Here is a 26,706-nt window from a genome sequence, read left to right on the forward strand (position 1 = left end):
TAGCTGCAGGAAGTAGGTCACTAGGAGCATGTCCATAGGGCTCTATCTTGCCCTGGCTACTTCCTGCATTCTCTTTCCTCTGTTTCCTGTCTCACCAGGCTATGAAGTGATCTGAACCACCATGACCTCCCTGCCATGATGACCTGGTTTCTCTTTTGGTTATGTCTTTCAGGTACTTAGTCACAATGGCCAATATAAGGTCTCTCTACAGTGGTCCACCTCAGCCATAGGAAACCTCTCCATCCTCCATCCCAACCTAAAGACCTGAAATTAAAGACCATCTCTGCTTAAACACAAACTTCTCCCAGGAAAGCATGTATTCTGACAGCTCAACAGCTACTAGTTTGTTAGCATCATGACAATCAATGGCTCAAATTTCAGATGCGAGAAAAGGTACCTTATATAATTAAGCTGTACAGCCAGTTACAGACCCTGAAGCTGTGAAATGGTAACTCTTCATACCAACCTGTTCTCGCCCTGGTTCTTCAGCTCTTGCTGTGGGCTCTTGTACTTGCTGCAGCATTTTTTCCAGTTCTTTCAGTAAACATTCCGTCTCAGAGACAACTAAAATCATGAATACAGTCAAAGCTACATCTTTAATTAATTTCATCTAATTCATAATCTTAACCACTCAGAAAGAACTCTTCTAAATACTACAGGATTAAAAATAAAAAATAAACTTTCATATTTTTAAAAAATTTTTAACTTTAGTTTACTTAAAAATAACAGATTTCTTCATGGTTTTTTCTTACATACTTAGTTTTTGTTATCAGACAGTTTTTATATATGAATTCTATTATGAATTTCCAGGTGAAATTTTCATAATTCTTTGAAAGGAATAGGTAATTTTCTTGATATGTATAGAGCACAAAATACCTTTGAAATATAAGAAGCTCATTAGAAGTTGTTGCATGCTTTTTCTTAATTGGGTCCTGTAGTGGTATTTGCTCTGCCCATAACCTTGGGCTATACTACCAGAAGGAGGCGGTGCTTCTTGATGTTGTAGTTGTACCTGACCTCTTAAAAAGAAAGGGAGAGGGGTCATGAGGCCCCTTTTCCCTGTTTCCTACCGCCTGGGGTGACCGAACTGTGTGGTGGATTTGCTCCCAGTCAGGTCAGAGGATGACTTCAGCTGTCTACTCGGTTCTGTATTCGTGAGCGTATTTCCTCAATTGATATCCTAATAAATTCCCCAGTACTCCTTAAGCAGACTCCCATGGATTTCTTGCTTTAGGGTCTCTCAATTTTGTTTGTAAAGCAGACATCACAACCAAGGGGCTATGGACAGTTGATAGAAGAAGTAAGTTTCCTTTAAAGGGTGTGGCCCTATAGGTCCACCATGCTCCTATAAATGGCACCACACCCATCAGCATTTGGCCTGGACTACTGGATTGTTAAAAAAAAAAAAAAGACACAAAGTTAGGAGAGCAGGGACATAGGGAATGTGGTGGTGAAGATGACTGAAATATCTACTAAAGAAAAAGCCATATATTAAGGGGCAGGGCTGAATGCAGACTCCTCCTTCTTTTCCTTCTCTTTTTCCACTTTCCTGTGTGTGGGGCCCTGTGAGGGAGGGACCACCTCTCTGGGGTGAGCATGCACTCCTGTGGGTGCCTGTGGAGGTTTGAGGTTGGTATCAGGAGTCATCTTCCACTGCTCTTTTACAGTATTCGTTGAGAAAGGCTCTCTCAAGTCAAGCCCAGAGCTCCAGGGACATTTTTCATGGTTTCCAGGGATCCCTTTGCTACTCACACTTGCATGGCAATTAACCACTGAGCCCCACAGGGTTCATCCATTCCTAATCCAAATATGTTAATTGTCTAATCTGATTTTAAAAAGAAAGCACTATGCTTATAAATGTCTTTTTTTGTATTAGTATGAAATAAGTAGGAAAGGTGTTTACTACTTCGTTGAATATATTGAGATTAAAATAATGACCCTACCACCACTTAAGAAAGACAGCCTAAGATAAGGATAGAATTGAGTTCTAATGAACAATATGTATTTGAATTCTCCACCTAAATAAAACGGCATTTTTACTTGACACAGAGTCTTGCTGAAGCAAAGATCAAAGAAAACAGTACACAAGTAGCTTGCTGCATGGCACCAGAGACAGATGAGCCATCTGAGAAGCCTGTCCAAAGACAGCATTACCTGGAGGGAATGCCATGTCCCTCACCTTCCACTCTGACCCCTGCATCTGACATACCACCTTCTATTCTCTGTCATTTTGACAGGTCACCAACAGTCACACCACCCAGCACAGCTGGTATTTCAAGGAACATTTAAATGTACCCAGGAAGGATGTAAGAAAGGGAATTTTAAATCCTGATAAAGCACTATTTTGTTTTGTTTTGTTTTTCCAGACACGGTTCCTCTGTGTAACAGCTCTGGCTGTCTTGGAACTCTCTCTGTAGACCAGTTTAGGCTGGCCTTGAACTCACAGAGATCCATGATAAAGCAATTTTAATAGCAGTACTGACTGAAGTCATGACAGTAAGGAAACAGAAAATCTTCCTGTGGTTGTTGCTACAGCACAGAAAAATCACTTTTCCTTTTACATTTTCCACATTACAATCTGCAGGAATATGCTGGCCAGCATCTCTTTGCCTAAGCATCTTTGTGTTCAATCAACACATTACTTACAGTGAATCTATTGTGAAGCAGGAACTCAGCAGAGTCAGGATAGACCAAAGAGCCTCCTCACCATGACCTCTGCCCAGCCAACCTTAAGTTGACCAGTCACAAAATTAGTCTTGAAACAACCTGAAAGAAGTTCCTTCCACAGTTGATTAGCTTGAACTGTTTGGGAGGCATCCAGGCAGTGGGACCGGGACCTGTGTCCCAGTCCACTGAGAACCCTCATGTCCTCAGTGCATGAGCTGGCTGTTTGGAACCTGGGGCTTATGCAGGGACACTTAGCTCAGCCTGGGAGGAGGGAACTGGACCTGCCTGAACTGAATCTACCAGGTTGAACTCAATCCCCAGGGGAGTCTTTGCCCTGGAGGAGATGGGAATGGGGAGTGGGCTTGGGGGAAGGGTTTGGGGGGTGGGAGGGGGGAGGACAAGGGAATCCGTGGCTGATATGTAAAATTAAATTAAATTATAAAAGAAAAAAAAAAGAAGCTCCTCCCACCCTCGGGAGTAAGTTCTCTGCTTAAAAGCAAAACAAACAGAAACCGCAACTGACATGTTAATTACCTCCCTAGATCGCTGAAGACAATGGAATGTTCCATTCTGGGTCAGAGTACTCAAGATTTTGGTGAGCCTAAGAATCACCTGGGTAATTCACTGAAACATAGATACACCAAGTTTACTGCACCCAAACTAGAGGAATTTCTAGAGGAATGTATGCTTGTACCAAAGCTTTTCGAATGGAATTAACATCCAATGTTAATATATATTTTTTCTTTTTTCCATTTATATTTATGTGTATGTGTGTGCACGCGCATAGGCTCACAGGTGCACTCAAGCACACAAGTGCAGGTATACCAGTGCCACAGTGTGCATGTAGAGGTCAGAGGACACCTTGCAAGAGGTGCTCCTCTCCTGCCTGGTTGAAGCAGGGTCTCCATTGTTGTTTGTGCATGCAGCAAACTCTAGGCTAGCCTCACTCTCCTGTCTGTACCTGAGTCTCTCAGTGGGAATGCTGTGATTCCTGATGTGCACCACCTCCTCCAACTTTCACTGGGTTCTGGGAACTCAATTCATATTGTCAGGCTTGAGCCACAGTGCTCCTGCCCATGGAGCTACCTCCACAGCTCCAATGTTGGTAATTTCTTTTTCATAACCTGTTTATTCGTGGGTAACTAATTGTGGTTACCCTTACACTGACTCTCTAGTTCCCCTCACAGTTTTTTTTTTCTATTTTACATTCTGAATCTATGGAAACTGACATTGAAATGTAAGGTCCTGTTGAAAAGATGGATTTTAAGCTATGCTATAAAGGAAAATAGCAAACAAACCTCTTTGTAGTTCTAACATTAGACTAAAGCACAGTCAGGTTATGATGAGGTGAGTCACTGCCAAGTTCACTATGATCTCTGTTTGCAAGCAATCTGGAAAAGTGTCTGCACTGCCTTTTGATCAAAGGGTTGACAGAGTAATGGAGGACCTCATCAATTGGCCAGGACGCTTAACAGCTTGACAGATGTTGATTTCTACTTCCAAACAACAGGAGGCTTGCTTTTCTATAAGTATTCTTATACTGTAAGCTGAGATTCAAAAATAATGCTCATGAAATGGCAGTTCCTGTAATCTACAGACTCAGTTATCAGAATTGGTCAATGATATCCTCCAAAGCTGGAGACAGAATGAATGCCTTCGCTGACTGTGCAACCAATCATCTCCTATCTGTGATGACTATCCTGTAGTTTCCTGATTTGTTTCAATTCACTGTTGAGAATAGAAAGGGAGAAGGAGGGAGATGGGGATAGGGGAGGAGGGAGGGAGAAAGAAAGGAAGGGAAGGAGGGAAGGAGGGAAGGAGGGAAGGAGGGAGGGAGGGAGGGAGGGAGGGAGGGAGGAAGGGGGAGAGAGAGAGAGAGAGAGAGAGAGAGAGAGAGAGAGAGAGAGAGAGAGAGAGAGAGAGAGAGATCTCCTATCTAGAATAGTACATCTGAAGCAGGAAGATAAGCACTTGTATCATTTGAGTGTGCAAGACAATTGAGGCCAAGAACTCGGGCACAGGTTACCTTCTAGTATAAAAGCAGGAATGACCCCACCCTTACTCTGTGTATATCTGAGTTCTCTAAGTGGATGCTTTGATGCTGGCATACCTTTATATTTATGGATTGGCCCTTGAATAAACATGATTTTATTTCCCTCCAGCTCTCCTTTCTGAAGAATTGGCTTTCAAGCAACAAGTACTGGACCTGAGACCCATAATACTATAAAGAAATGGGATATGGATGTTTGGAAAGAGAGGTTGCTCTAAAGTGTTATCCTTTGAACCAAACTGTTGCAATATTCATGGGATCATCATGCCTTCTTGTAAGAGTCTATCACTATGAAGCCTGTTGATGTTGGCACTCCCTCTGGAAGGAGGGGTGGGACGGGACACTGGATCTTAACTTGAATGTTCAGCCATTCCATCCAGGCATTTCTACATAACGCTGCCCTAACTTCACATGACCCTGGAGTCTCATGATAGAGTATATAGGCTGGAGAAAGACCAAGGGTGGCCATTCTCAGTGTGTCCAGGATGACAGCTTTGGAGTCACCCATGCTCCCATCAGTAACCCCTTCCCCATGCTCTGTATGAAAGCTCAGTCAATGCATTTCTTTCCCGGGGTGAATTAGACTTTGATTTGTTAAGACCTTTGGAGGAGGGAGTAGCATTGTTCACATTACACTCACCCCAAGGGAAGGAATTTTAGCAATAGGGATCCACAGAAATATTGACAGAAACTAAGGTTTGAAAAGTACTTTTGTTGTTCCTTGCTTGCTATTGGGTATTTATTTTTATTTGCTCATTTTTTCTCATTTTCATTTGTTCTTTGAGAATTTTGTACAATGTGTTTTGATATAATTCACTGCCTCCCCACTCTGTCCAAATCTATCTCACCTTTCTACCTACCCAACTTGCCATCTTTCTCTCCCTTTTTTTAACCAATTGCTGCCTATATGCTCTGGTTTGTGTAGCCTTCACTAGAGGATGGTGTCTACCCACCCTGGCCACACCCTTAATGAAAACTGAACCTCTACCTCCCAGAGCTGTCAGGTGTTAGAGCTTCTTAGCTAGGAGTGAGACTTCATGCCTCCCTTCCCTCTACATTCTGGAATTTTGTCTGTCATGAACCTGTACTTGTCTGTGCATGATGTCTCAAACTGCTGTGAATTTGTAAGTCTAACTATAGGTGGAGTTTTTCTATATTCCTGAAGTTGCTCCCAAATAACAGAGACTTAATATAAATTATCAATGCTTGGCCCATAGCTCAGGCTTATTATTAACTAGCTCTTACAACTTAAATTAACCCATTTCTATTAATCTATGTATTGCCATGTGGCTCATGGCTTTACCTGTCCTCCAGCATGTCTTGCTTCCCCTGTGTCTACTGGCAACTCCTCTGACTCTGCCCTTCCTCTTCCCATCATTCTCAGTTTGGCTTTCCCACCTAAATTTATCCTGTTTAGCTATTGGCCACTTAGCTTGTTTATTAAACCAATCATAGTGACATATATTCAAACAGTGTAAAAGAACATTATTAGCCAATGAGAGTAACACATATTCACAGTGTACAGAAGGATTATTCCACATGTAACTGCCCAGCTTTGTCCAGGAAAGTTTCCTTGTAGTCATCCAGCACCTCTGGCTCTTGGGATTTTTCTGTCCCCTCTTCCACCATGATCCCTAAGCCTTTCATGCATGGGTGTGGTAGAGATCCCAGTTAGGGTTGGGCATTCCACAGTCTCTTAAGGTTCTTTTTTTTCCAATGGGTGGTGATTATTCAGGTTTTGACACAGGGTCTCATGTATCCTTGGCTTTTCCAAACTCCCTATGTAGCTGAGGATGACCTTAGAGGCATGTGCCACCATACCAAGCTTATGCTGGGCATGGAATCCTGGGCTTCATGGTTGGGAGGTGAACACTCTACTAATGGAGCCATATTCCCAATCCCAAGGAATGTTAACAATGAGAAGGAACCACTGTTTGCTGAGAAAGAGCAAACGGACTGGTCTAGCGATTAATGCTCTTAATTGTTGATGATGAGATGAAGGAATAAAATGGATTAGTTGAGTGTTTTCACATCTTTACAGGGAAATCATGCCTGATAGTGTTAACTTAGCCAATTACCATGGCTACTGAGGTCCTGGATCTTAGAGTAGAAATTACTACTATCCTCAACCAATATAATTCCTAACTACATTCTAATAGTTATCCCTATATCCACAGATAAGGGTACCTCTCAGTGGTATAAAAAGAAGCTTTCTTGATGACAAGACTGAGTCTTATCTTAAAAGTGATGTCTCCCAAGACCCATACAGAATGTCTAGGATGGTCATGACAGGAGCAAAGCCTTCTAGAGCAGGAGTCCTGGTGTCAGCAGCCATGTTCCCTGTTGCTAGAGTGAAATGTTACTCATGGTGCTGATGGAGGATTTTGAAGTAACTGGACTGTCTTAGAGGCCATCTGGTTGACTGCCAAGGGGATATCTGGCTGGCAGTTCCCACTTGGGAAGGGACCTGACAACTGTTACTTGGATTAATTTTCTTATTGTTGTGACAACATGCCCGACAACAACACCTTATGGAGCAGAGATTTATTCCAACTCAGACTCGGGTTTTCAGCTCTTGCTTGCTTGGCCTGGTGCTTGGTAAAACATCACGGCAACTGAGGGATGCTGTAGGGCACACATGCTCACTGCAGGGCTGAGCAGGGATCAGAGTAGGACTAGGAATTGGAAGCTAGTACAACCTTCCAGGGCACATCCTATGGCTCTACTTCCTCCAGATGTACACTCCCCAGAAAGTTTCCACAACCTTCCAAAACAGCACTACCAACTGAAGCCCAGCGTTGGAAACATTAGCCTCTAGGGCCATTCCATATTCAAGCATAGCATTACTCCAGTGCTTGAGTAACTTGTTCAGAGAAAGAAAAAAAACTTATTAATGAGTGTGTGTATGTGAAGGACTTACCATGAAACTAACATCCTTTATAGTGCTTAATGGAGTTTCGTTTGACAAATGGCCCTAGGAAGGGCTGGGTTTCTCTAAGCCTTCTTCAATTCATATCCCAATTTGCATCCAAAATAAAAGTTGGTTGTAACTGACATTTTTCTATATTTTCACATTTATAGAACAAATATTGCTTCTACTTGTCCTGTTACAATCCCCACTGTCAATCCTTCATTCTGTCTCTGTTTAGGCTGCTTAGTGTTGGGTGGAGGTGAAGCTGTGGATTTGAGAATGGAAGGTCTTGACGTGATGAGCTCTAAACAGGACTGCAAGTAAGCATCATCCAGCCTTTGAAAACTCAAGAAGATGGAAGAATCAATCAGCAGCATGAGAGCCAAACTCTCTGCTTGCCTTCCACATCCACTCTAATGTATCTAATACTGTGGTGGCTTGAATGGGAATGACCCCACAGGCTCATGTATTTTAAATCTTCATCCCTGGTTGGTGGAACTGTTTGGGAAAGATTAGGTATGACCTTGTTGGAGGTGGTGTGACACTGGAGGTGGGCTTTGAGGTTTCAAAAGACTCTGTGAATCAAAAGACTCTCTCTGCCTCCTGGTTGTAGATCAAAATATGAACTCTCAACTGTCCTTTGCTCCACTATCATAGACTCTAATTCTCTGAAACCATAAGCGAAATTAAACACTTTGCCTTGGCCATAGTGTTTTATCATAGCAATAGAAAAGTAACTAAGGCAATTAATTCAGCCTAGGCCCCAGGCTGTTACTATGTCCATTCCACCCCCACTTCTTTGGATTCCAATAGATTTGGGATGAAGAGGTCTGGGTTGATGCACAGTTGCTAGCATTTTCTTCTACAGCTATTAGTACTTTATTGTAAAACATTAAATATTAATTAAAATTTCAGAGAAATTTTAATTAAAGTGACGGAAACTTAAAGAAAATTGAAAAGTTCTCATTTGACACCAAAATAACCTTAACCTTTTACTCATATACATGTATAATACCTTTTTTTAAAAAGCAGCCAACTATACTTTTTATTCTTTTTCTTATATAATATATCCTGATCACAGCTTCCCCTCCTAGCTCCCAGTGCCTCCCCACCTCTCCTTTCTTCCAGGTCCACTCCTCCAGCCTGTCTCCCCCTAGAAAAGAGCAGGCCTCCCAGGGACACCAACCAAACATGGAACAACAAGATACAAGAAGACCAGGCACAACCCTCACATCAAGGCAAGGTGAGGGAACCCAGTAGGAGGAAAGGGACTCCAAGTGCAGGCCAAAGAGTCAAAGACACCCCTGCCCCCACTGTCAGGAGTTCCACAAAAACACCAAGCCAATAACCATAACATAGGTGTATAGGACCTAGTACAGTCCTATGCAGGCTCCCTGATTTTTACTTTAGTCTCTGTAAGACCCCATGAGTCCTACTTAGAACTACACTTTTTGAAATTATATCCAGGCAAAGAAACTAAAACCATCCCAGGCCTTCACATACCCATGTTTTCCTTTGATAAGGCTTCATCAGAGCAAACATTTTCAACAGAACATTTTAAAGCAGCATTCCTGAAAAAGATTTTGACAGATTTAGTTTCAAACAAGTGACCCCACACATAAGGATATGCACATTCACATACACAGGCATAAATATGCATGCAAGCACATATGCACATACAAACACACATACAAATGTGTATCTCTTGGTAACTGAATTCTGTGACTGTATGTCTCCGTCTTCTGGTGTTTTTCCTTGGTTGTCTCACAAAGCACAATTCGGTGCAGAAAACAGGGAACAAATATGACCTGCGCTCTCAGTAGCTACAAAGCATCGAGAAGCCAATCCAACAAGTACTTGCACAGGTAATCTTCATGTAATTATTTTCCAAAAACATATCAAGTAATTACTGTTCTCATTATGTAAAGAAGTTGAGGAACTGGAGCTACAAGAGGAAATTAGAAGTTTGGCAGCATAGGTAAACCGCTGACCATGACAGAACCTGTCCTGTCATATGGCAAAGCCATACTTCCCCATCACACCGTGCTCCCAACAAGAGACAGAAAACATCTGTGCCAAGGCACTGTTGCCAATCAAAAGTTCCCAAGTCATGACTCTTCATCTCTTAAATGGGGATAACTGTAAATGCCCTAAATGTGTGCGACATGATTACTGTGGTGTATGACTGAGATAGGGAAATCAAAGTCCATTTTTAATTAGTTATCTAGCCGGGCAGTGGTGGTGTGCACACCTTTAATCCCAGCACTCAGGAGGCAGAGGCAGGCAGATCTTTGTGAGATCTAGGACAGCCTGGTCTACATGGAGAGCTCCGAAACAGCCAGAGCTATACAGAGAAACCCTGTCTTGAAAATCTAAAAAAAGAATCACTTATCTAGTGGATGGAGATACTTTTGCACAGGAATGACAATCTGAGCTCATTACCAAGACCCTATAAGGTGGCAGGAGAGAACTGACTCCTAACACTTGTCCTCTGACCTCCACACATGTACTATGAATGCACATGCCCCACATACATCATACATACAAAACAAAACAAAATGAAATAAATACATAAATAAATAATTTTAAAAGTGGCTTTCTTTTGCAAAGACATGACAAGAGGAGGACTATTAGTGTTAGTCTTTATCTGTGAGTGGGAATCCTAGTACAGCCCCAGTCACATACTGAAAAACACATGTGAAGGCTAGTTCAATGAGAAGCATTGAAAGTTATTATCACTTTATCATGGAGAGTTGACCCTGGCTTGTCTTACCTATTTTAAGCTAAAAACCATTTTTTACATGGCTGTTCAAATAATAATAATCTCTAAAAGTTCTGGGTTAACATGTTTATAGGACTATTAACACTTCCTCAGCCAAGCATGGTAGCTGTAATCCCAGCATCTGAGAGGCTGAGTTAGGAGGGTTGTAAGTTTGAACATAGCCAAGGCCACATAGTGAAACCCTGTTGGAAAACCAGACCAAGAAAAATAAAGCATAACTTTCTCTGTACTTCTAACTTACTAATTCTTTCAAAAAGGTTTAAGTACAATGTTTACCCAGTGAAGAAAAAAAATCAAGGAAAATGTCATTCAATAATTAAGTACAATTTATACATCTTAATTGTATCCTAATACTTTTAATTTCACAAAACATACCTTTTCCTCTTTCTAACCTTGGGCTTTTTCTTATTATTTTTGGAATAATATTTTTCAGTATTATTTTTGGAAACTTGAATCTATAAAGAAACATCAAAAATGAATTAGTTCATTGCTCTAGATCTGTTCAATATACTAAAACGGGTTTTATGTGGTTTAATAATTTAGCTGAAGAGAAACTTTGGCCTATATCCCTAAACAAGACCATTCTGTCTCGCCCTCCACTGCACAGTCTCTGTAAAGGCATTAATCTGCCAGCCTCCAGGAATAGTAGGATGGCCAGACAAGGAGCTGCTAGTTTAAATATTCTTATATGCACCTTCACCCAACCATAAAAATAATAGGATCTTTTTAAAAAAACTTTTACAAACATCTAGCTTTAAGGAAAACAGAAGCATGTAGAACGCAAAGGTGCATGGGTGGAAACTGAAGTAGTAAACCCCCTGCCCCAACAATTTGTAGTAAGGCACCACGGGAGAAACACGGCTGGCTTTTTATGGCTAGGCAAAGACAAATCCTGTGCTCTGCTGTGTCACAGTCAGACAGGGCCTGAAGACAACAGGATTTTTCTGACTATCAACAGAAACAGGCAAACTTTCCTCAACAGAGCACAAATGCAGGTGTCATAGACCTGGCCTGCCAGATGAAATGGCAAAAGCAGTGATCCTGAAATAAAGAGAACATCCAGCTAAACCACTGAAGTAGAAATCCAAAGTTATGTCTCTGAGAATGGGTTTCCAAATCAAATACTCAACACAAAGATTCTCCTAGGATTCCTAAACTAGGAAAGGCAGGAGCAATTGATGTAAAGACTCACACAGGATCTCATACACACATTCACTAGTCAAGAATAACTAAAACTAAAAGCATGCACAGGAAAAGTAAAGCCTGTAAAACAATGCTTTCAACATTTAGTTCAGTTGATGCGAAGTTCAAAAGCAAGCAAAATGAATGGACAGGCCTAGAAATCAAGACAGCGTCTGCTCTTGGAGTACTGATGATCAGCAGCAATAGATGCCTTATCAAACAGCAGTGGACAGAAAAGTTTTATCAATTAAATTACACCCCAAACTAGTACGACACAAGTTGGAGGCTGGGTCTATGTTGGCTGAGGCTATTGAAATAATTCAGCAAGGGAACTTTGGAATTGTTTGCTTTTATCAGTTGTTGAGTTCCCTGATTATCAGAAAATCATTAAAACTTTCAAAATAAAAGGGAATTTAAAAAATACAATTCTTGTGAAAGAGCTACTAAAGGATATGCTACAGAGAAGATTTAACCTAAAAGAAAAACCAAAAATGAGTGAAGATAAGCAAATTATTAAACATGATCTACATCTAAATAAACTCAAGACCCATGCAGGCTTGAGCCAGACAGACCCTAGCACAGAGAGGGGAAGAAGGCAAGAAGTCCCCCTTCCACATGACGAGCTGTGGGCAATCAGTGGAAGGCCACACATCCGAATGTATACACACATACCAACTTGAGGGTTTAACAAAATCCACAGTGACAAATAAAAGAGGGCAAAAATTGCACAGGCAGATGAGTTGATATGGGAGGCGTTGAGGAAGGGGTGAATATGATCAAAACACATCATACAGAAATTTTCAAAGTACTAATAAAAAAAGGAGAAAAATAAATATATTAACCATGATCCCTCTTCCCTACAAAGCCCAATTGAGGCTGGGTATAGAGTTCAAAACTAGAGTTTTTATACAGCAGACACAAGACCTGAGTTGGATTCCTAGCACTGAGAAAGATTTTAAAAGAAAAAACCCACTAATTTGAATAGAAGTGAAAAACAAGGAAGATTCATAATTCAAGATAATAAAATGGAAGAGGGAAAGGAATCAGACCAGGGTGAAAAGTAAATAAACAATATTGAATTATTCACAAAGAAAGAGATATAATTAGGACATTTATGACCAATAGAAGAATTTTAAAAATAACAATACAGGAGCTCCAGAAAAGTAATTGAAAAATAATATGTTCACACATAAGAATAACCCTCCAAAGAAGAGGACTGCATTATATAACATCTAGACTAGTTGGAAGAAAAAGAGGGAATTTTAAAAACATACAATCTGATAGAACCTAGGAAGAAAGGCAGAGAAGAAAAAGGGAAAAAGCATTGTAAACATAAAATGTAAATTAGATCTTATCCAGACACATTTCTAATAAGAACTGATACAAAGAGATTCAAATTCTTAGACTGCTTTAGAACAAATGCATACAATTTAAGCTAAAGGGCTCTAAGACATACAGCATGACCGTCAAAATGCTGAGTACTTTTCTGGACAGAAATCAATCATCAAAAACCTTAAGTGGAAATGTGAGGTGGTATAAAACAGTCAAAATGGTCTTGTAAAAGAAGAACCAATTTGGTCACACTATCTGATTTCAAAACTTATGATAAGATCCCACATTCAGGACATGACCAATGGAATGTAGTAAGAAGTTCAGAAATGAACTCTTATATTAATAGTCAACTGATTTTCAGCAATCAGGCTAATGAGTGTGCAAGAAAAACTGTCCTTTCTGCAAATGGAACCAGCTGAGTACCCACATATAAAACAATGAAGTTCAACCCCTACTCACATCACATATAAAAATTAATTTTAAATGGATTAAAGGTTTAAATGCAAGAGACATCACCTTTAAAACACTTGGAAGAAAACACAGAAGTAAATCTTTATAGCTGTGGTGTCTTCATTATTTTTTATTGTTGTGATGAGACACTAGGACCAAGGCAACTTATAAAAGAAAGCATTTAATTGGGGGCTTGCTTACAGTTTCAGAAGGTGAGTCTGTGACCACCATGGCAGGAAACATGGCAGCAGGCAGGCAGATATGACACTGGAGCAGTAGCTGAGAGCTTACATCTGATCCACAACATTGAGGAAGAAAGAACAAACTGAGAATGGCTTAGGTTTCTGAAACCTCAAACTCCTCGCTCCAGTGACATACCACCTACAGCAAGGCCACACCCCCTAATCCTTCCTAAACAGTCCTACTAATTAGAGACCAAGTAATCAAACATATGAGCTATCGGGGCCATTCTCATTCAAATCACCCACTGATTTTAGTTGGTAGTGTTATATGTAACATTAAAAACATAAACAACTAAAGAAAGAATAAACAGGATAACAGGATGCTATCAAGGTTAATGACTTCTGTGGTTTTAAAGGACACTACCAATAAAGAGAAGATAGCTCATAAGATTAGAGAAGACATTTTCAAATTATGTATATAATAATCGAACAATAAGAAGACAAGTCAATCAAATGTGTACAACATTTGAATGGACATTTCTTTAAGGAAATACAGGAATGGGCAATAAGAACATGAAGAGATGGTTAATAACATTAGTCATCAGAGACGTTAAAACCAAAATCACAATGAGATACCACTTCATGTTCAGTAGGACAGCTAGAAAGAAAGACCTACCCAAAGGTTGACAAGTATGTGGTGAGAGATGCAAAACTAGCTGGCTGTGAATTATGAAGGTATGCAACAACTGTTGAATAGTTTGAAAATCCCTCAACATCATGAATAAAGTTACTTAGCAAGCAGCTCTACTTAAGAAAAATAAAGGCATTCATCTTCACAAGAATTTATACACAATGTTTCTAGCTCCATTATTCACAACAAAGTAGAAACAATCCAAACGTCCATCAACAAATGAGAAAAGTGTGATATGCTTGTGCTTTCCTTTATTCATAACTTTGCTTTCTGAAGTTTCACAGTAACTAGTCTGAAACTATTACATGGAAAATTTTAGAAGTAACTTATAAATTGGTATAACTTTTATTACATAAGGTTGCTTTGATTTTTCTATCTTATTTATGTTCTTACTTGTAGCTAGAGTTTTCCTGCCTGGTCCACAGTCAGGACAAATCTCTCTCACCTGCCAGTCCCACAGCTGCTCAGACCCGACCAAGTAAACACAGAGACTTATATTGGTTACAAACTGTATGGCCGTGGCAGGCTTCTTGCTAACTGTTCTTACAGCTTAAATTAATCCATCTCCATTAATCTATACCTTGTCACATGGCTCGTGGCTTACCGGCATCTTCACATGCTGTTTCTCATCATGGCGGCTGGCAGTGTCTCTCTCTCAGCCTTCCACTTCCCAGCTTTATTCTCCTCCTTGTCCCGCCTACACTTCCTGCCTAGCCAATAGCCAATCAGTGTTTTATTTATTGACTAATTAGCAACACATTTGCCATACAGAACATCCCACAGCACTTACTCATGTTCTTTTGTGGCAAATTTACAAATTAAACTTTATCATAGGTATTCAGGTATAGAAAAAACATAGCTATCCTGAACACTATACTATCTATAACTTGAGTCTTTCACTAGGGTCTCAGAATTTATTGCCAATAAATAAGGGATGGGGGAGACTACTATATATCCATATAACAGAATACTATCCAGCCACTAAAAATGATAAAGTACAAATACTATGTGAATGAATTTAAAATCATTATACTAAGTGAAAAGTGAGAAGCCAGACAAAACTGTTATAATGCTATATGCCACCTTTTATCTGAAATGTTCAGAGACGGAAAACCCAGAGACAAACAGTTGATGAGTGACTGCTGGAAAATAGCAAAAGCAGAAGATGGACAGACTGCTAATGTCAATGGGGCTTTAGGGATGAAAATCAGTCTAAAATTACATAGCATTGTGTAGCTTGAGTTTTCCTGCCTGGCCCACAGTCAGGACAAATCTCTGTCACCCGCCAGTCCCACAGCCTCTCAGACCCGACCAAGTAAACACAGAAACTTATATTGGTTACAAACTGTATGGCCGTGACAGGCTTCTTGCTAACTGTTCTTATAGCTTAAATTAATCCATTTCTATTAATCTATACCTTGCCACATGGCTCGTGGCTTACCGGCATCTTCACACGTTGTTGCTGTTTCTCATCATGGCGGCTGGCAGTGTCTCTCCTACTCAGCCTTCCACTTCCCAGCTTTATTCTCCTCCTTGTCCTGCCTATACTTCCTGCCTAGCCAATGGCCAATCAGTGTTTTATTTATTGACCAATCAGAGCAACACATTTGCCATACAGAACATCCCACAGCAGCATTGTTGATTACACAACTGTAAATATATGAAAAACCACTGCATTTACACTTGTAAATAGTGACTGATATGGCATATAAAGTATAAATTAACAAACATATAACTACAAAATTCACGTCATGGAAAAGTTGAAAGGAGCTAGAATACAATATATTTGTAATTATTTAATATTGCCCAATTTGGTGATATTAATGCCAGGACAAAAGTAGATGTGAATTCAAAAAGCATAATTTAAGGAGAAAGTTTATTACTCAATGTTAAAAGATAATCTCAGTTTTAAAAATCTTAGCTGCAAAAAACACAAAGTAAAACCATACAAAATTAAGTAGGATTTAAGTTGTTCTGAAAATAGAAAATGGGTGTGGTGACACATGTCTTTAGTTCCAGCACTGGCAAGTAGAGGCAGCTGGGTCTCTGCAACTTCCAGGCCAGCCAGAGCTGCAAAGAGGATCTCTTTCTCAACAACAACAAAACCAAAATTAAATAATTAATTAAAAACACATAATGGGAAAAAATAACAAAGAAACAGAAGAAATCAAAACAGAAATAATTTTAATCAAGTTCAAACATGTTGAACCTGACATTGTAAGGAATATATACTGTTTGCAAATCAAAAACATCTACAAATTTGACTACCTACTAAGTCAAAAGGAAATGATCAAAAAAATAAATAGAAATCTCTATCTTACACATGTATTTCACTGAGTAAAATCGATATATGAAAGCAAATTCTGCATGGCAACTAATAAAATATTCAACTGATAAGTAGAGGAGGGCCCATTCTCTAGTGAACCTTTCTATAACAAGCTGTCTGTCATCTATGTCATTGGATCACATAGTCTAGTGATTTACATACCAGGCTTTTCTTCTTATTAGATAATAAAGACTTCCTGCCATGCCTTGCAAGCTTATAGATATAACATAAATTAGTAAATAAAGGTTAGAAGAAAAGTAGCATAAACATGAGCATCAGTACAAGAACAGGAAGGCTAGTGATACTGCAGTTTTAGAGATACCATTATTTTAGCTGTTAGTATAGCTCAGTGGTAGCACATATGCTTAGTATGTGCAAGGCACTAGGTTAAATGCCCAGCAACTTTCCTAATTCAACTTGGCCAGATGTGGTGGTGCATGCCTTTAATCCCTACACTACAGAGGTATCCGGGTCTACACAATGAGTTCCAAGCCAGCCAGGGCTACACAGTGAGACTCTGTCTCCCCAAATAATAATAATAATAAGGTAAGTATTTTTGATCTGGCCACTTAATGTACTTCATGAAATTGACCTTAAACTGCTGTGCAGAACTTCAAAGTGATTCTCTCTTGAAATGTTTGTTGGCATCTTTGCTTCTTGGCTTTTCTCTTTGATCTGTCAGTATGAGCAGCGTCTTAGACCATATTGTCTATTCCATTCACTGTTTCACCAACTTTGATTTTACTGATTTTAAATCAACTACAAGAAAAGATCAATTTTAAAATCATATACTAATTGTTTGGCATCTAGAGGTGCCATTTACATTGAGCATATAAAAGCATTAACTGTAATAAATGAAGATTTAATTAAAATAAGTCTGAAAGTACTATTAGGTAGCTCAAATGAGTCAGTAATCATTCAAGACAACTTGACAGAGGTACTGGGGAGTTCACAGGACAATGCTAAAGGGCAAGGGGTCTTCTCACAGTAATATTCAAACATTCATTCCAATACTCTGCTACCTAAGTCATTGATCTGCATCTTCAAAGACACCATAGAAGTGTTATTTAATGTGACTATTATCAGCTTAAATTATCTATATTTGAATATGAAATAAAGAGGTTACTGCAAGAGTAAATAAGACTACTGTAACAAAATGAAACTACTCTATAGGCATCAATAGGAAGAAATCCCATTAATCAGCTACCACAAAGTAGGAAAGTTTGTGTTAGAGATAGTAAATGGCTTTCCCACTTTAGTAAGTGCTCCACAGCACTGTCTTACTTCCACTTCTTGTTGCTCTAACTGAGTATCTGACAAAGCAATTTAAAGGAAGAAGGGCTTGTTTTCTCTCATGATTTGAGGGGTAGAGTCCTTCACACCATTCACAGCAGGGTGGTCATGACGGCAAGTGGCTCCATGTCAGCAAGAATATGGAGCTGGGACTCCTGATCGCCTCATATTTCCAGCAGAACAGAAAGCAGAAACTTAAAAGCCCTTCCTTCCCCATTGAACCACTTCCTCCAGCAAAGCTGTACAAACTAAGGTCCCTCAATCTCTTGACACAGTGTCACCAGTTGGGGACCAAGTGTTCAAACATATGAGCTTATGGGAGACATAAGACATTCAGACTCTAAACCTAACTACTCAGTACTTGCCAAGCTGCCCCATGTCTCCAGTCTGCCTAGAATCTCAATCTCATTGTGAGCACTGGCCCTTACTATTACTTCTGGTGAGCCTCTTGGCCACTCTGATATCTAGTTAACATCTGACAGAGTCATCCATTCAAACTTTGAAATGGTAACTCTGCATGTGGGGGAAGATTAAATCAAATCACATGTCAGCAATTATTTACCAACTGAACTTTCCAGTTACTCAAATATTTAACACTAGGCAAGGCTCTGAATTTTATCGCCTTTGTTTATAGAATAGAACTGAAGGAACTTAGCGTTGCAGTGTGGTGGGTCTGAAGGCAGCAGTATAGTTTCCCAAGGCTATTGCCACCAAAGTTGGTAAAGCAACAGAAGTCTGGTAGTTTGGTCTGTAGGATACAAGTTCCTCTCCTCTGAGGACACTCATCATTACATTTAGATATTACCTAATCCCAAGATCCTTTCTGTAATTACCCCAAATTAGGTCCCATTCTGTTGCTCTGGGTAGATGTATCTGTGGGGGCCTCTATTCAAGACACTAGAAATAAACACTGAAATATTTATGTATCCTATCTCTTCTATTTCTGTCTCCACTGTTGGACTGCTAGTCCTCTTGTACAGACTTGTGATATTCAGAGTAAAGGACACAATGGCACTGAGATGGCAACACCTGAGAGCTTGTAACAAGTACAAATCTCATTCCCATTTAGGCCTATTAAATCAGAAACCTTGTTTAAATAAACCTTAAGGACTAAAAAAAAAAACCCACCCACTAAAATGTAATAGTACATAAGTGCCAATGACTTTAAATAAGCTGAGGTATTAATTCTTTTCTTGTTGTATATAAAAAAACAAGTAAATCTATGCATACAAAGAATATGAGCTAAATACTAAAAAAGAAAAAAACCTGAATATCTGTCCACAGATACACAATTAGATTTGTTAACTAGAATGGGAAATGGTAGAATTGCCTTTAATTCTAAATGGAAGAAAATCCTTATGAATTGTGCTTACATTAACTTCATATACTCTGACTCAACACTGTCCATTTCCCTAAGCCATTTGACATCTAAATGAAAATTTGTTAGCTACCTTAAGTCTGAAGGTGTAAAGCATAGATCTAATGTTTTGTTCTTATAGGAGGAATAAGTATGTATTACAACGTTCTCTTGAGGGTAACTGTCAGTCAGTAACCACTAAAGAGCTAGCTACCTTGACAGACCTCCCAAAGGTGCATCTGCAAGCTTTGAATAATGTAGACAAACTCTTTTTCCAAAGATATCCTATAGAAGTTTGCAAAGCCAGCATGCCCATTTCCCTTTGGAAAAGATGCCAGGGAGGTCTGCATGGAGGAAGGATAAAAACCAGCTTCCTGAAGCAGGTCTAAATGAGGGTCATAGCTGAACCTGAGTATCTGCAAGGCACAGCTAATACATTCCAGTCTACACAGACTACCCTCAGCATTTCCATGAGAGGGAAAAGGACTGAAATCTCATTTTCTGTCCCTATTTTGGGTGCTACACTCTTAAATTCTATTGTTTCTACATATACATATACATTACTCAATTATCATATGCTAGCCAGTCAATTTTCAGTAGAGTTTGGAATTCCCGTGACCTCTGGAAGAAATCAGAACCCAGTGCTTGGCAGTGTGACACATCAATACCTTACTCTGCTCTCTGAAGCTGCAGTTAAGCTCTGTAGGTTTCCTTGGTTGGAGGTCTTACCAGAAGGAACACTAGAATGCATATCCAAGCAGTGAACAGAGGCACAGAAGGAAATCCTCTCTAAAAACAGAAGCTGGCTACCGGTCCCCCTTAAACAGAAGCCATGAAGGATTTTCTATTAGCACCTCCAACTGTGGCTAAAGAATGAGGCTGGCATAAAACTTTTATGAGTCAGGGTTTCACTCAGAGATTTTAAAGTCTGTATTTAAATTTTCTAAAAGGTCTGTTCAGGCACTGAACACAAAAATTCACTCACATCTATAAAACACTTAGGAGTGCTAAGGGTTAATCCCAACAAGTCACCCAGGGAGGAAAGAAAGCCATGGAAGCTGGATTTGTGGTACAGCTGCTCAGCTGACAATGGAGCCAAAGATCAGACTGTCTGACCTCTGGCTGGAGGTTCTGTGCAAATCCAAGTCAGCTGCAAATACTTCCTGTTTCTGTGCAGTTTTTTTCTAAAACCATTGGCCATTTCAGCAAGGAATGCTGGGAGAGGGGGGATGATGTTGGCAGAGGACACTGTTTCTAGGGAAACTTCCTGAAATCTACACATTAAACTGAATTGTTAAAACCTGATGTATAGAAAACATTTAACAGTTATAGTAGAGTATTATACTTCATTATGAACAAAGAAATGAATGTTCAAAATATCATTATGTGTTTCACCATTTTTTTCTACTATTAGCCTGAACAGTAAGAATATTCAGTAATTCCTCAACCTGTGAAGAGATCACTGTCTAGTATTCTAAGCCTAAACCCCACCTTAATATAGAAGAACTTTTTTGGGGAGAAAGGAATAGACAGAATCTCTCCAATTACACAATAAAAAGACACAGTCTTAATCATTTTGTGAGGATCAAATACTTACACGCAACTCTCTGATAATCCAGAGAGGGTACTCTGCACATGGGTTTATGAGAGGACATGATTCCCTGTGGTTTGGTGACTGTGTTCTCCAGTGTACACTGGTGCAGGGATTTCTGATGTGTACCTTATATGAGAAAATTATTTTTGAAACATTTGAAGACCTTAAATATATAATTAAAAAGATAAATGGTACCTCAAAGTTATTGTAGACTTATACAGAAGCCAAATGTTTATAAACCAGAATATATTATAAACATGAATTCTGTAATAAGTCAGTTCTATTAATTTTCACTGACATTGAACAGTAGTTGCTAAATTGAGCACAGAAAGATCATTTAATATCTAGGGACATAGCTACAATCTATGAAATATAAACTCATTACTCAAATTTCTATTTTATGTTTTGCTAATAACCATTATTGATTTCGGTTTTGATGGGATGATGCTGAGGAAGGAGGTGGTAAATAGAAGTATCCCCAACAGACAAATTAAAAAATATTTTCTACCTATAGCTAGTTCAAACCATGAATGCAAAATTCACAAATTTATAGGGTAAATTTTATTAATTTACTCAAATTATAAGTGAAGCAATAAGTAAATCTTTAAGTGAGTATTATACAGAGAAGAACAAAAGTAAAAAGGAAGCTATTCTTATTATGAAGGTGATTCTCAAAAAGAAAACTTTTTTATTAGTAATAAGGACTAAAACAGTTTTTACAGACAGAACCTGGTGTAGTCCTGCCTGGGCTCAAACTCGCTATGTAGCCAAGGATGACCTTGAACTTCTGACCCTCCTGCCCTGCCTCCCAAGGCTGGGGTTACCAGGATGTCTACCTTGCCCAGTTTAGGCAGTGCTGGGAAGTGAATCCAGAGCTTCATGCATGCTAGGCAAGCACTCTACCACCTGAGCTTCATCCTCAGTGCCAAGGCTGAAAACAGTTCTTAAAAGAGAAAATTACTGATAGCTGAACATTTATTTCTTTTTTTCATAGGCCAGATCCACAGAAATAAACCCTGGACTTTCTCAGCTAAAGTGCTGCACTAAGACAAACTTTAGTTTAAGACAATAATATAAGATGCATCTCCATCTCCATCTCCTATAGCAACTCGCGTATGTGCAACCTGGACCACAAATGGCAGCACAACAGCCTAGGAAAGAAACTGCCCCTTACAGCCAGCTGCTGCCACAAATCCTTTTCACCTGTGTACTTGAAGAATGGCATGGCTCTTAGGCTCACTAGCTGCCACCTGTCTCCAGGGAAGAAAAACAGGAATTGTCACCATTCTGCTCTCCCACTGCCCAACTCCTCTCAGTTCCACTCACCCACTCCAGTCACCCAAAGAGAATTAGAAGAAAGACAGAACCATGGACTGAAAGTCAAATGTAAGCAAAGGTTAAATATGTATAAAAGAATCCAAGAAGATATTTTTAAAATTTTAAAATGGCAAATATCATCATTGAAACCAGGCATGGGTATTTTGAGGCAGTGAATTTTTGCCTGCCACACTGGGCTTAAAAAAGGCTTTGGAATCTGAGAATAATTAGCATGTTGTCTAATCTTAATACTTTACTACTAATTATTATTCTATAGAATTCCTGTAGAGAAGCCATACATCTTGCAACACTTAACCAGGTTTCATTATTGAGGCACTAAGAGTATCCTGTCCAATAATCACTCCTCTAGAAGGCTGTTTAACACTGACTGCCAGTGCTGTGGACAAGGACTGAGGTTAGTATGAGCCTATTAAAGCTTCACTGATGACTTAGAGTGACAAGAACACAATTTTCTAATAACACATATTTGTTTTTATATGTGTTTAGAAAAAGTAAGTGCACCCCTGATGGGTGATGATGTTCTGTATGCTGTGAATATGTGTTGCTCTGATTGGTTGATAAATAAAGCTGTTTGGCCAATGGTGAGGCAGAATAAGGTTAGGTGAGACATTCTAACTAGAGAGAGAGAAAGGACAAAGGCAGAGAAGACGCTGTTAGCCACAACCAGAAGAAGCAAGATGTAAAGTACTGGTAAGCCACATGCCACGTGGCAAAGTATAGATTTATAAAAATGGGTTAATTTAAGATGTAAGAGCTAGCTAGTGAAAATTCTGAGCCATTAGGCCATACAGTTCGTAATTAATATAAGCCTTTGTGTGTTTATTTGGGCCCAAGTGGCTGTGGAATTGTGGGGCTAGGGGAGCCAGGTAGGACCAGAGAAAACTTCCAGCTACATTTGGCATACCAAAGCAGGGCTCTCAAATTTCCATAAGGCCTAAAAGAGTTTAAAAAGGGCTTCTAAACACACAAGAATGGAGCCAAATTCAGCTTTCTACTTCATGTCTCATATGGGCCGAGAAATAGAGACACCCGTATGATGTGTGGATGTGAGCTTACAGTATGGCGGATTTACAGCATATATATGAGCTGGAGTGCTGTGCAGTGCACTGCGTGGTGGATTTAGCTTTTGCTAGTATAAACCAAAAAAAAAAAAAAAAAAAGAGTTTTGGCCTACACACTGCTTTAATGGAGGCACAGACCCACTGCTTCCAAGAGTTGATGGTACACATGGCCAAGAGCTGGAAGTGAATTACCTCCACCATGTTGAAATGCTAAAATGGGTGGAGTCAGCAGCCAAGGCTGCCATTTTTTGTCCTGGCCACACAGTTTAGCAGTTTAAAGTCTCTCCTGGCCAGAGAAGGATTATAGATTCAGAATAAGGCAGATTCAGATGGGATAAACTCTAAACAGTTTACAGTGTGTGTAAAAATGTACGTAGGCTTGGAAGAGACAGGAAAAGGAATATAGACAGTTACATAAAGAAATAGAAAGTTTTAAAAAAAAGTCTTTAAAGAGAAAGTAAAAGTAATATAAAAATAAGCCACAAAAAGATGGATATCACACAGAGAGTCTGGATTATGTTGTCTTTAGGAATTTTAACTGCAGAGAGACATTTGATTGTAAAAGCTGCTGGGTTAAATCAATATATATTTTAAAAATATCTTGATTTCAGAATCTATGTCTAAGGATACATTGCTTTGGAAAAGAGGTTCTGCTTTTGTTTCCACAAAAGATGAGAACCTATGAGTTGCTTCCAGGCTAATATGATTTGATCAAGGAAGACCCCTGAGAGGCCCAGATGATCCAACATCCAAACAGCTTCAAAGAAACTGGCTCAAAAAATACATCACTGACTATTCCAGTCAGGACTTGACCATAATTCTTAATTTTCTCAGGATCCCCATAAGAATACAGCACCCTTTATCAGCAGGAAGTAGCCTAGAAAACTACGTCCACATTCCCAAAAAATTGATTATGGATGTTTGTCTTTGTTTAGGTTGTTGGTTACAAATTATTATTGGTCATAGTCAATATCTTTCAAAAAAGGGGGGATATGATATGGAAATATAAGATATAGATATGATAGGATTAAAGGGTAGATTGTTGAACCTACTTTTAAAGAGCAACTTGTTTAAAATGTTTTATATTGGTATAGATTTTAGTTTATTGATACAAATTTAAAGTTAATTTTGTCATACTGTATGCATATTTCTACTCTTGTTTAAGGTATTATGTTTGTGCAGTTCATTTAAATTGTAATGGATAATTAAGAAATACAGATTAATAATTAGTTTTCTATAATAGTCAAACTAATAGTCATGTTAAGTTTTCTAGGTATACATAGATATATTTCAATTAGGTAGATAATCTTCAAACACTTCAAAGACCTACAGAATATGTCATTTAAAGTATTTTAAAAACTTAGACTTTTCTGGACAATGAGACACATCTGCTCCTGGCAGCACCGATTTACTTCAGACAGAAAGATGGGTGTCGAAGACACTCCGTATGGAGTTTATCTTCCTTTTGGCAAAAATAGCCATTTGGGCAAGAAACGCTTCTTGCCTGGACTGCTTGACAAAATGTTGTATCAAATGGAAATGCAGGACCCAAAGGAAGGTGACCACTGAACTTTGCAAGGCAAAATAGTTCTTCAGGTTCCTGCTTCACAGAAACTGTCAGACATTCTACAGGACATAGGAAGAAGTGATTGAAAGACTCTAGGCCTGTAGGCTGAAGAATGGATGACGCAACATTGCAGAGAAACCTTGTGTGACTGTCTAGGCAGCCAGCTGTCTCTGTCATTCTAGATTTTTGGAAGTTGCTTACAATGTATTTCCTGTTTACTTAGGTAATAGTATATCCTTCTAGGGGCTTTGAAGCAGTTGAAGACTAGATAGTTATAATTATGGTTTTCCTTTGTTATGATAACAGACAAGGTAGATATGAAACCTTCGACTCACATGTATAGGATAGATAGGATATCTTCTTTAATTTTGCCAAACACAAATAGACTAGATAGTATAACTATAACTCTTGCTTGATAACTGTTTTGTTATATGTAATTTTACTATGATAAAGTTAAAACCTTCCTTTTGAATAGAAAGGGGAAATGATAGGTGATATCATTCTGTATACTGTGAATATGTATTGCTCTGATTGGTTGATAAATAAAGCTGTTTGGCCAATGGTGAGGCAGAATAAGGCTAGGTGAGACATTCTAACTAGAGAGAGAGAAAGGAGAAAGACAGAGAAGAGGAGACGCTGTTAGCCACAGCCAGAAGAAGCAAGATGTAAAGTACTGGTAAGTCACATGCCATGTGGCAAAGTATAGATTTATAAAAATGGGTTAATTTAAGATGTAAGAGCTAGCTAGCGAAAATCCTGAGCCATTAGGACATACAGTTTGTAATTAATATAAGCCTCTGTGTGTTTATTTGGGTCTCAGTGGCTGCAGACCAAGCAGGACACAGGAAAACTTTCAGCTACACACATCAAACATGCATACTTATGCTTTAAAACTCCCCTTGAGAAACCTTCTGGAGTAAAAGATCAGTCTCCATTTTGACTGGGATTGTGACAGTGTCCATCTGAAAGGTTCCCCACAAGTTCATGTCTTTGAGATTCAGCTCCTGCTTGTGGTACCATTTTGAAGGCAGTGAAGCTTTTAGGAAGTAGAGCCCAGCTGGAGTGGGCCTTTGAGGGTGGAAACTGCTTGGGGTTCTATCTGCCCCTTCAGCTTCCTGTTAGTCACCAATGGACAAGCCTCCCTGGACAGAGTAGCTTACTCTGCATCTCTCCTGAAACAATGGACCAACAGTAAATCTTCTCTTCCTTAAGTTGTTCCTGATTCAAGTAAGTAATACAGTAGTTAGGTAGATGCACTTCTGTTTGTTTCATTGTTGTAGTTGGTTGTTTTCTTCTTCTTTTGGCCCTTTGCCCTTTGGGGACCCACCACACACACACACACACACACACACACACACACACACACACACACACACACACACAGAGGCTTATTCTTATTTATAAATGCCTGGCCTTAGCTTGGCTTATTTCTAGCCAGCTTTTCTTAAATTATCCTGTCTACCTTTGCCTCTGGGTTTTTCCCTTTTCTTACTTCTGTAATCTTACTTTCACTCTTACTCCATGGCTGGCTGGGTGGCTAGCACCTTCTTTTCCCACTTCCTTCTATTTATTCTTTCTGCCTGCCAGCCCTGTCTATTTCTCTCTCCTGCATCACTATTGGCCATGCAGCTTTTTATTAGACCAATCAGATGTTTTAGACAGGCAAAGTAACACAACTTCATAAGAGTTAAACAAATGCAACATATAAGAATACAATACATCTTTGCATCATTAAAGCAAATGTTCCACAGCATAAACAAATGTAACATATCTTAAAATAATATTCCACAACATTTCCCCGTTTTGTCTAAATAAAATGAAAGGTTTTAACTTTAACATAGTTTATATGTTATATAATAGTATATAACATGTTTATATACAATAAAAACAATTATCAAGTCTCCCCCAAGATCCAGCTATACC

At 39.2% G+C, this 26,706-nt stretch overlaps 3 protein-coding genes across 11 annotated transcripts in view; all 3 read right to left on the reverse strand.

Moving 5' to 3' along the window:
* Nucleotides 1-403, reverse strand: part of LOC128100949 (60S ribosomal protein L30-like) — a 2,910-nt gene extending 2,507 nt beyond the window's left edge. The window contains exon 1 of the mRNA XM_052723683.1: nt 1-403. This exon is cut by the window's left edge and continues 2,507 nt beyond it. The gene's annotated coding sequence lies outside the window, so the exon portion shown is untranslated.
* Nucleotides 1-26,706, reverse strand: part of Rbms3 (RNA binding motif single stranded interacting protein 3) — a 1,493,133-nt gene that overhangs the window by 1,406,066 nt on the left and 60,361 nt on the right. The gene's annotated exons all lie outside the window — the stretch shown is intronic.
* The window catches only part of Zcwpw2 (zinc finger CW-type and PWWP domain containing 2), a 130,153-nt gene that overhangs the window by 7,474 nt on the left and 95,973 nt on the right, over nt 1-26,706 (reverse strand). The window contains exons 6-8 of the mRNA XM_052723678.1: nt 10,786-10,865; nt 9,132-9,199; nt 467-564 (exon numbers count right to left, since the gene is read on the reverse strand). Of these exons, the coding sequence (XP_052579638.1) occupies nt 467-564; nt 9,132-9,199; nt 10,786-10,865 (246 nt within the window). The remainder of the gene's footprint in view (nt 1-466; nt 565-9,131; nt 9,200-10,785; nt 10,866-26,706) is intronic.

Source organism: Peromyscus californicus, unplaced genomic scaffold, assembly GCF_007827085.1.
Source record: "Peromyscus californicus insignis strain IS unplaced genomic scaffold, ASM782708v3 Scaffold_11__1_contigs__length_118956290, whole genome shotgun sequence".
NCBI lineage: Eukaryota > Metazoa > Chordata > Mammalia > Rodentia > Cricetidae > Peromyscus > Peromyscus californicus.